The 10,935-nt window shown below is 47.6% G+C and overlaps 1 protein-coding gene across 1 annotated transcript; it reads right to left on the bottom strand.

The window, feature by feature from the left end:
• Positions 1-5,236: 5,236 nt before the first annotated feature.
• Positions 5,237-9,776, bottom strand: LOC119331391 (ATP-dependent zinc metalloprotease FTSH 1, chloroplastic). Its single transcript, XM_037604545.1, has 5 exons — positions 8,541-9,776; positions 6,714-6,960; positions 6,447-6,630; positions 6,176-6,347; positions 5,237-5,640 (listed from the first exon to the last, which is right to left on the bottom strand). The coding sequence occupies exons 1-5, from the start codon at positions 9,774-9,776 to the stop codon at positions 5,419-5,421; spliced, it is 2,061 nt and encodes a 686-aa protein (XP_037460442.1). The 3' UTR covers positions 5,237-5,418.
• Positions 9,777-10,935: the final 1,159 nt, after the last annotated feature.

The following is a 10,935-nucleotide window of genomic DNA, read 5'->3' as shown; positions in this document are numbered from 1 at the left end:
CCGGACGCCGACCGTACCATGGCCGGCGGCCTATATATACCCCGCACGAGCACACTTTCCCACTCATCGATCGACCTCTCTGCCAGTGCCATTCCAACATCACAAGACGAAAGCTAGCTAGCTAGACGATCCATCGACAATGGCGCCGGCGATGATGATGAAGAGCGCCGGCAACGGCGGCAGGGCGGGCGGGCACGTGCGGTCGGCGAGCGTGCCGACCCAGAGGAACCCGCTGCTGACCCACGTCGACGACCAGCTGCGCGCGCTCCGGTCCTGGACCTCCGACCCGGGCCAGAACCCGCTGGCGCTCGCCCACGTCCGCGCGCTCCTCTGCGTGCTCGACGAGCTGCTGGAGCACTCGTACCTGCCGCTGGCCCTCGCGCCGGCCGACGCCTTGCTTGACGGCTTCCTCGCCCTCGCCGACGCCTACGGCTGCTTCCTGGCCGCCCTGCTCGCGCTCCGCGGCCATGCTGCCGAGCTCCGCGCCGCCGTGCGCCGCCGCGACCCCGCCAAGCTCGCCTCCGCGGCCCGCGCGCAGCGCCGCGCCTCCAAGGACCTCGCTGGCCTAGCCGCCGCAGTCGCCAAGTGTGTGCCCGTGCCAGTCCACACCTCTTCCTCCTCCGCCTCGTCCTGTCTCGACGTGGCGCGCACCGTGGCCAAGGCCGTGGGCGACACGGCGGCCGCGTCCGCGTCCGTATTCCTCCAGGTCGCCGCCCTGGCCGACGCCGCTGCGGCCACGGCGCTGGCGTCCTCCTCTGCCACCTCGCCCAAGCCGAGGCTTGCGCTTGTGAGCGGCAAGAAGCCTGCCGCCGCCGGCGAGGACACGCACAGGGACGCGGCGGCGAGGCTGCTGGAGCTGGAGGAGTGCGTGGGCGAGCTGGAGAGCGAGAGCGAGAAGGTGTTCCGCAGCCTCGTGCGCACCAGGGTCTCCCTGCTCAACATCCACACGCCAGCAATTTAGTTTCACATTGTCATACAGTATACACACACAAGATTAATTAAGAGATTTAGATTATTCGTTTAGATTATATAATCAATAATTGGAGCTTAATTAAGTCTCCTGCCGTGCAGTGATCTCATCTCAGTGTAAAAGGATTACTGCAATATATTTGGCACACACCAACGTTTTGCATTTTATGATTCATAGTATTGAATTATAATTACGAAAGCTTTGATGCTTGCCACAAATTTCAGTGTCATCGTAATTTCACTTCACAAACGAGATTGACAAAAGATTTGTACTATACACTTATCCCGAAAACATTCAGGTTTTGGGAGAGAAAGCACTCCCTCCCCTCGCGTCGTCCTCCCCAGGGCGACCCGAGAGCCCATAGGCATAGGGTTTCCCTAGGCGCCGCCCCCTCCACTCCTCCCCTGTCGTCATCGGAGGGAGTCATCGGGGTGGGCGACTGTCGAATTGCCGATGACGGTGATGACGGGGCTTTCGTTGCTTCGCTCGCTGGCAAAGGACCCCGGAGCTTAGGCGGCAGCCCGGTCGGTGAGGCGGCACCGTCTTCGGCTAGCGGCGCGCGCGGGAGATGCGGGTCGGCACCCTCGGCTGCTCGGGCAGCGAGGCCCTGGCGGGCAGTGGTCGCGGCGAGGTGGGGTTCCCCCTCCTCTGCTCCAGATCTGAAGAACAGGTTTTCCCTCCCTCTCTCTGCTCTCCCTCCGCGGGGTGCTCCCTGAGCTGGTAGTGCTGGACGAGCCCAGTGGAAACCCCTGTTGGTATTCCCAACGCGGTCGCAACAGCGCCCTTTTGCGTCATTCTGCTTGTTGGAGTCGCAGCCGTGGGCTCTCCTCCACACCCCGGCCATGCTTCCCATGCGAAAGCTCGAATCCCGGCTTGGGATGGGCGGCGGCGGCACCTGGTGCGTCGTGTCATCCTTGAAGGCGCCGTCTGGGAAAGTTTTGGTGCTTTGGGGGTGTGTGGCAGTTGCAGGGGGCGCCTGGTGTTTGTGGAGCCTGTGGCGACCCAGCCACAAGTTGCTATGCGGTGGTGTTGCAGTGTCCCGGCGGTTCGGTGCCCTCGAGCCTGGGCGGAAGGGGATCGGGTTCCCCTTCCCGGCAGCAGCAGCGCCATAGGTGCCGATTCGGCTGGTTCATGTGTTCCTTGGTCCTAATCTTCGCCATGTGGCTCGGCAGCTTCTTCCTTTCGGCGACGCTCCCAGCAGCTTTCCCTCTTCCATCGGTGTCCCTGGGCGCCTGCGGTGCAGCTGGTGTGTGTGTGCTCCGGTGTGATGTTGGTTGTGATCCATTGCTGGCCCGGACTCGAGTCCAACCTATGTTTAGCTCTTAGGTGAGCGTCTCTACACTTCGACGGTGCGGCGCCTTCGAGCCTAGGCAAGGGGAAGGGACCCCCTTCGGTGTTAGAGAAGGCATGTGTTGTGTCATCTCCAGCTCTGGATTTCAGTCATGTGCCCGACCACTTCTGGCGGTTGCAGATCCTCGTGGCTTCTTCCGTAGTCGTTTCAGGACATTTGTGTAGTGGGCTTATCCTCAATTAGCTGCTCTTCAATGTATTTTTTTGTTCGCTGGTTGTAGGTGTAGCGTAGTGAGCTGCTCCTTTTTCTCCTTTGTATCTTTTAGCTGTTAATTTATTGTTGGTCTGCTCTTGTACTCCTGACCGGTTGATGGCTTTTCAAAGTCAGGCTCCATTCTAAAAAAGAAAACACTCATCTCTGTTTACGTGGCTTCCTGGACTCCTAGTACTTTGGGGGTTGTAGTGGTCATTCGGTGGTTTAGGTGTCTTGATATAATTTTTATTATTTTTGTGATGCTTTTGTACTTCTCGTGAACATTTATAATTGATTCAAGTCATTTTCGCAAACAAAAACTTTGAACATCAATTTGGTCAAAAATACATGATCCATGACAAACTATTTGAAACTTCTTTTTCTGTTTTTTCTTCAACCAAGCGAATACCTTCCCATTGTTCACATAATGGAAATACGGATCACAGAGATGCAAAAGGAAGCGGAAAAAGAAAGGTGGCAAGTTGCATAAAACCATTTTAGAGCTGCTCCATACATCTCCTTTTTGAAAATAATAATAACAATAATACATCACACTCAATGTTTCGACAAGTTATGAAAAATATAGACATTTTCATATGAATGTGTACTATATTTATCGAAAGTTGTATGATGATATACATGAACTTGAGAACTATACAAAAAAGACAAATTCATGATTTTAAAAACGGTGACCAGTACGCACCTGCTGTTCACTATTAAAAATCCATGGATTTATCTTTCATGTATCACCCTATTTCATCGTAAAGTTGTATACGCTTGTAGAACTAATACATCCATATGAACATATAGTCTGTTGCAGAATTTTTGAAACTTTGCAGTATGGTTTTCAAAATTTTCAATAAAATCTCCAAGATTCCTCACTCGACGAGTTGTGGCATCAACAGCAACCCGTTAGAATTGCCTGCACTGGACAAATAAATTATTAACACTGTTTTCTTTTCTTTTGGTTTTTGAAACCAACACTCCTGGTGCGAGGTTCCAAAAGCCAATCACGTCAAATAGGCGGCCGGACGCACAGGGGCCCTCTGACTGGCCGGACTCACCACCCATATAGCATCTGTAGCTACCGGAGTTCGGTAGTGAGCGGGTTACTGTGGCTGTGTTTTTTAGTATTTTTTCATACGGTTTTCAGGGAAAGAATGAAAAACATTTTTTTAAAAAAATTAACATTTTTTCAAAGCAATTTTTGAAATTTTTGAATATTCTTATTGAAACTCTGAATTTGTTTTAATACACGAATACCTGTTCAAAATAGCGAAATATTTTTCGAATAATTGGATTTTTTCGAAAAAACTAAATATTTTGAAAGTTTATGACCATTTCCTTAAAATGTGAACAGTTTTTGGCATACTTTACATTTTTTTGTAAATGCAATTATTTTCAAAAATATGGACCAATTTTGAAATTTCCAAACAATTTTGAAATTTTAAAAAATAAAATAAGAAGCTCACTAAAGAAAAAACAGAGAAAAGAAACTGGAAATCAAACCGGAACCTTCGAAAAAGTTCAAAACCGGTTTCTGCACATGTACTACCCTAAATGGGCCGGCCGAAAACATTCGCTGGTGCTCGTGTGCCTATTTGAGGCAACGAGCGTCAAATAGGTAACGCTGACTAACAAGGAGCAGAAACGTCGGCTAACTGGGAGCTCGGCGCAGGAGGACGTGCGCAGAGAGAAGGAACAAAAAACAGAGAGCAGGGAAACTAAAAGAACAGATAGAATTTATAAGAAGTTTTGACAAATAAAAAATGTATGTGAAGTTAAAAAATTATTAAATATTTATGAAAACATTTATGAATTTAAAAAATGCTTATGAGTTCGAAAGAACAATCAAGAATTTATAAGATGTTTTTGAATTTTGGAAAAATGTTCATAAATATGAAAATATAGGGGAATTTGGAAAGTGTTCATGAATTTGAAAGTAATGAATTTAGGAAATAATCTCAACTTTTCAAAAATATTCACAAATGAAAAAATGTCATGAATTAAAAAATAAATTATAAGAGGGAAAATCATAAATACGAACTAGAAATTTTTAAAAAATAACAAACAACAACAACAAATCGTTTAGTCCCAAACACATTAGGGTAGGCTAGAGCGAACTGAAAATTAAAAAGAAGAAATAGAGAAAACCGACGGACGGAACACGAAAAAGATAAACAAAGCTAGATTCTTCCAAAAAACCGAAGAAGAAAAAAACCCACAGGAGCAGACAGTTAGGCGCTACGTAAACTGGGATGAAGCCGCTTGCAAGGCACTGCCATATTTGAATCCAAGTTAAGCAACTGAGTAATGGGCATAATGATGGAGCCTCCGATAAAGCAAAAGTTGAGATGATCGCTGGGGAAGATGCAATCCTCCAATAAAGGAAAAGTTCTCCTGGGCTTCCCATGTGCTGTTGTTTCGGCCTGGTTCTTTTGCTCTCAATCTCATATTGTGTGAACTACTCCCTCCGTTCCAAATTACTCGTCGTGGTTTTAGTTCTGAACTAAAACCACGACGAGTAATTTGGAACGGAGTGAGTACTTAAAAGTTAAAACATATTTGAATCTGGTCTTAACATCCGTCTCTTTATCAAAACAAAAAAAATGTTAAGCAACTGAAATTCAAAAAAGAAAACTTAAGCCTGGACACAGGCTGGAGATGCAAGCAAGCAAGCACAAAACTAGAAATGTTCTGAATTTAATCAGAACATGCAGGCAGGCAAAAACTAGCAACGATCTGTATTAATTGACGCGCTCAGTGTCAGTACAGGCATTTTTTACAAGGAACTATACAAACATGTTTGCGAAAAGAACATTTTTTACTAGATCAATGTGGTTCCTAGAAGTTGGACCCTCGTATAATCACCAAAAAACATACAGGGCACGCACGACAAGTCGACTTATGCGACGAACAGCTCTGCCTGCCCGTCGATGAAGAGGCTCATGAACTCCTCCCCGTCCACGGTCTCCTTCTCGATCAGGAGGTTGGCGAGCCTGTGGAGGATGTCGATGTGGGTGTTGATGATCTGCGTCGCCCGCGAGTAGGCCGTCTCCACGAGTTCCCTGACCTCGGCGTCTACGATGTCCGCCGTGGCCATCGAGTAGTCCTTCTGGCTCGACATCTGCGGACAAAATACAATGCGGAAATGTCAGGTTAGTATTCAGAACAGCTGCTTATTGCTAGTGATAGGAATTTCTCAGAAGTAAAGCTAATCAGACATTCAGAGGTCTACTCACAGCTACAAAAAATGAGATACTAGCGTAATTGGAAATGGTGGTGTTTGTTTTGTCACTACTTTCAAGTTTGAATAGACCTTCGATTAACCCAAACATGGATGATGACTAGATTTGCAGTATATATAGGAGTGACGTGTTGCAGGAATGCAGTAAGCTGGAAGCAAGAGTGTAGTGTGGTAGTCGTCTGAGGTAAACTGACACTTAGATAATGACCAGCAATTGATAATGACCTTCGATAGAGGCTGGTAGAGACTTCATCAATCAGGATATGAAGCAAAAAAGGACAAGAAATGCTGGGAAGATCCAATTTGTAGTTGAACTTTGCACGTCTAGTTCCTTGGTTAATTTTGACAAATTATGCTTTAGAATAACATTATTTTGTTTCTCTTGCAACAATCTACTCCCGTCGTACTGGCATACCTGCTGGCCCAAGAAAGGGTTTCCACCAGATGATCCGATCGCGACTTGCCCAATCTTCTTACTGAACCCAAATCTTTCAACCATTTGTCTGGCGACACGTGAGACCTGCATGAAGTCACTGGATGCCCCAGTTGTCACATTGTCTTGGCCAAAGATCACCTCCTCGGCAACCCTGCAAAAGTGGTTATACATGTTAGCACACAAGACAACACTGAAAAATTGCAGTAACTAGTGGTTGCATGAATAAATACAATTTCCACGAAAAACGCACCTGCCACCAAGTGCCACAGCCATTTGGTTCTCTAGGTAGCTCCTGCTGTACAGTCCAGACTCAAGCCTCTCTTCGCTTGGAGCAAAGAACGTGAGCCCACCAGCTTGACCTCGAGGAATGATGGAAATCTTGGCAACAGGGTCATATTCAGGCATCAGGGCACCGACGAGGGCATGTCCAGCCTCTGTGAATCCAAAAGTTTACATACAAATATTAGGAATCTGTGCACTCCAGGATCATTTCAACAACTGATGGTGACAAAATTACCATGGTAAGCCACAAGCTTCCTCTTCTGTTCTGAAACAACTGCATTCTTCTTCTCAGGCCCAGCAATGATCCTCTCCAGAGCATCAGAGATCTCGTCCTTGCTTATCTCCTTCAGATCACGACGAGCAGCAAGGATGGCAGCCTCATTCATCAAGTTCTGAAGATCAGCACCGGTGAAACCAGGTGTCCTTCTGGCAACCTTATCAAAGTCTACATCCTTCGCCAATGCCTTTCCTCTGGAGTGAACCTATTAGATGAAAAAATGATATGTAAGCTGCAGCATAGAACTAATATGATCAATAAAACTCATCAAGCAGGGGAAGCCAAAGAAAATTCAGCACACCTTGTACCTAGATGGTTAGCAGAACTTAATACATTAAAATTCCTACTGTTATGAACCAGCCAGGGTTGATAAACGATTAAATATGAAGTCATAGACCCAGACACCCGGTAGAAAGGTGAAATGTGTTACAGAAGTAATGTATTTAAAAGTGTGACAGATACAAACAATTTAAAGGAGGCTTAGGTGGTCTTGACCAGATATGGAAATACGTGAAAGTTTTATCCACCTTGATGTTATTATACTGTACAACAATACATGACATCTTGAAATGTATATTTTACATGCTCTTAAACTTCCAAAGTTATACACGTTGTGTTGTTAACTTGCTACCTATCATACCCATTCTGAACTGGATTCTTGGCAATTGATTTTGGCTGTGCAGATTTTTTGCCATTAGTTACCAAAATAAATGCTCTTATATTAGTTTACGGAGGGAGTAATAACTTTGATGGAAATGATAAATACACAACCGAAAGCACCGATAAATTACTAGTGACAATTTTGTGATTTACAGAACTGAGGAAACAACTTAAAGTAAAGAAAATATATCTTATAGAATACTCCCTCCGTTCCAAAATAGATGACTCAACTTTGTACTAACTTAGCACATCTAATTTGGAATGGAGGGAGTATTAGTTAGGTAGGAAGATCAAGTTAGGTTACAGTCATATTCCGCTTGGAACAGATTATGAAGAAATATTGAATATCAATTTATAGTTTTAGATGATGACCCACTGAGTTCATTTTTGGACCATGCTCAGTGAAGTTTCTCTAATCAGAACTTGTTTAGCTCAAGTTAAACTAAGAAAGTAATAAACAAGTGCATAACTAAAGCAAATTAGTTATATAAAGATCTATAGTTTTGGACAAAGTATGTACATAGCAAGAAACTGAAAATGATCTAAGCAAAATAATCAGTGCTCATTAGGAATGTAAGGCCAAAGAGATTGAGTTGTTTTTGCAACAATGCAGGAAAGTGCTTTATCAAGAGGCCAGGTTTGCACTCAGTGTGGTTGTATCACCTTGATTCGACGATTGAATGAATTTCTCTTTGTAATTTTGTTCTTCAAAAAAGAGCTGATAGACTAGTAAACTACAAAGCTCCAACTCTATTAAGGATATACTGGCAAACGATATGGCAAGCTACCCTTCAGTTGGCTTTAACAAAGCAAGTTGAACTGTAGTTGTGATTATCTACACCAGTTCACCATACAGATTGAGTTATACCCAAACATTTCTAAAAAAATTACCATTTGGCATGAAACATATCAGGTAAATTGTTCAAAGTTTAGACATGAAACTAAGTTTATCATGCTGCAAGAATGTAAGTATCCCTTCCACATTCATGGACAGCAATTATGTCTTCAGAGAATGGCAGCAATTTAAGTTTGTGCGTTGGGTTTTCAGAATTCAGAACAATATGGACTAAGCAAAGCAATCATAATTCTTCACAAGTAGTATGATAAGCACCAGGGTTTGCTCACCTCAAGGATCCTGACACGGCCGGCGACATCCGGACGGTCGACGGTGACCTGCCGATCAAACCGCCCTGGCCGCAGAAGCGCCGAGTCGAGCACATCCGGCCTGTTGGTCGCGGCGAGCACGATGACACCGCTGTTTCCGGAGAAGCCGTCCATCTCCGTGAGCAGCTGGTTAATGGTCTGCTCCCTCTCATCGTTCCCCCCACCCATTCCGGCACCACGCTGCCTCCCGACGGCGTCAATCTCATCGATGAAGACGATGCAGGGCGCCTTGGCCTTGGCCTTCTCGAAGAGGTCCCTCACCCTGGACGCGCCGACGCCGACGAAGAGCTCGACGAACTCAGACGCGGCGCAGGAGAAGAAGGGCACCCCGGCCTCCCCGGCGACGGCCCGGGCGAGCAGCGTCTTCCCGGTCCCGGGCGGGCCGACGAGCAGGCAGCCCTTGGGGATCTTGGCCCCGAGCGCGGTGTACTTGTCGGGGTTCTTGAGGAAATCCACGACCTCCTGCAGCTCGAGCTTGGCCTGGTCGGCGCCGGCGACGTCCTGGAAGGTGACCCCGGTCTCGGGCACCTCCTGGAACTTGCTCTTGGAGCGGCCGAAGTCCATGGGCCCGCCCATCCCGCCGGGGCCCCCGCCGGGCCCGCCCTGCGCGCGGCGGAAGAGGAAGAAGAGCCCCGCGAAGGCGATGAAGGGGAAGAGCAGGTTGCCGACGAAGGCGAGGAAGCCCCCGGGCCCCGCTGCGTCGCCCTCGGCGACGGAGATGTCGACGCCGTTGGTGGCGAGGATGTCGATGAGGTCGGGGTCGTTGGGCACGACGACGGAGGCGCGGCGGCCGTCGACGGCCGTGAGCTGCAGCATGCCGCCGTCCTTGGAGAAGCGCACGCGCTCGACCTTGCCCTTCTTGACGGCCGCGAGGAACTCGCTGTAGCGCCACTGGCCGCCGTCGGGTATGTCGACGGCCGCCGACCCAGGCTTGGGCGCGGTGAGCAGGGTGTCGGCGAAGGGGTTGGCCGCGGGCGTCGGCGCCTCGGCCTGGAGCTGCAGCTGCGGGGCCGCCGCATCGAGCGGCGCGGGCGCGTCGACGGCGAGGGCGGGAAAGGCCGGCGAGGCGGCGAGCGCGAGGAGCAGCGCCGGGACGGGCCTGGAGGAGAGCGGGAGGCGCGGCGGCCGGATGGAGGAGGGCTTGGGGAGGGACGCGGTGATGAGGAGGTGGGAGGAGGAGAGGGAAGGGGGCGCCATGGCTGATTTGCTTGCTGGCTCGCTCGCTGATGATTCACCGGCGGAGTCTGGGGTGGGGAGGAGGAGATATAAGGGAAAGATTGGTTTTTTGTGGACGTGGAGGCGACGGCGGCCATAGATGGCTCTGGGGTTGCGATATCTCGACCAATTCTCTGAACCTCTTCACTCCACATTGCAAGCAACTCTCACCGACCGACTCACTGACAATGAGAGGCTCCTGATTTATCACTTTGATTAGTACCATGGTTGGAAACAAATTATCATAGGGAACAAAATGATAATTGATCATGTTTTGAGTTTTGTGCAATTAAGCATGACAAGATGAGGTCCATTTTCATTTCATTGAAGAAAACTATCACGGTCTAACATGGTCAGTAAAGTGTGTAGGTGCAGGGGACAAGTGGAAGACGTACCGACATCTGCTCACTTGTGAGGGTGCAAATTAAGATGGTCTTTTTTGTTTGTTTGTTTGGACTAGAAAGAAGGAAATGGGGGTTTGGTAGTTTGTGTGAGGTGTGAGGCTTGGGGCCGTGGAAGAAGAACTGAACGAGAGAGTTCCACCGATGGAAGGGAGGACTCACACACTCACTCGCCTGCCCTCCTCCTCAAGATCTTCTTTTCTTTCTCCTCTCCCCCCTCTCTCCATTTGTTTCCCCTTTTTCTTTACTTGTGGCACTCTTTTCTTTTTTGTCGTCAACGTTTAGCAAGCTAGATGGTTCCCCCGTGTTCCCGCGGGAACCGTGATAAAACAAATGCATCAATAAGTGCTTCAAAAATAAAAGTAATGAAAATACAAATATAAGAGTGTTCTTAGTTTATGTTTTAGAAACAATAAACATACAGAGTGTGTGACAAAATGATGCATACAAAGAGAAACCTTTTGGAGTTGACATGATGTGACACCATCTTTTAACAAACATGTGAAGCATAAACTATTTTTTTTTGCCCCCACGGGTCCAACACATACACCGTTCATGACTACACAAAATATAGCACAAGAATCTAAATTGTGACTAACATTCATGAATTAATTCTCGGGGAAAGAAATACATGCACGACTTAATGAATTGGCATGGTTTGCATGGATATATTAATGCAGGAAGTGTAACTTATGAGTACATGTATGACTTCTAAGGTCAAACGATTTTGATCATATGGC

Source organism: Triticum dicoccoides, chromosome 7A (genome assembly GCF_002162155.2).
Source record: "Triticum dicoccoides isolate Atlit2015 ecotype Zavitan chromosome 7A, WEW_v2.0, whole genome shotgun sequence".
Classification (NCBI taxonomy): Eukaryota; Viridiplantae; Streptophyta; class Magnoliopsida; order Poales; family Poaceae; genus Triticum; species Triticum dicoccoides.
This window is presented reverse-complemented; position numbering and strand designations above follow the sequence as displayed.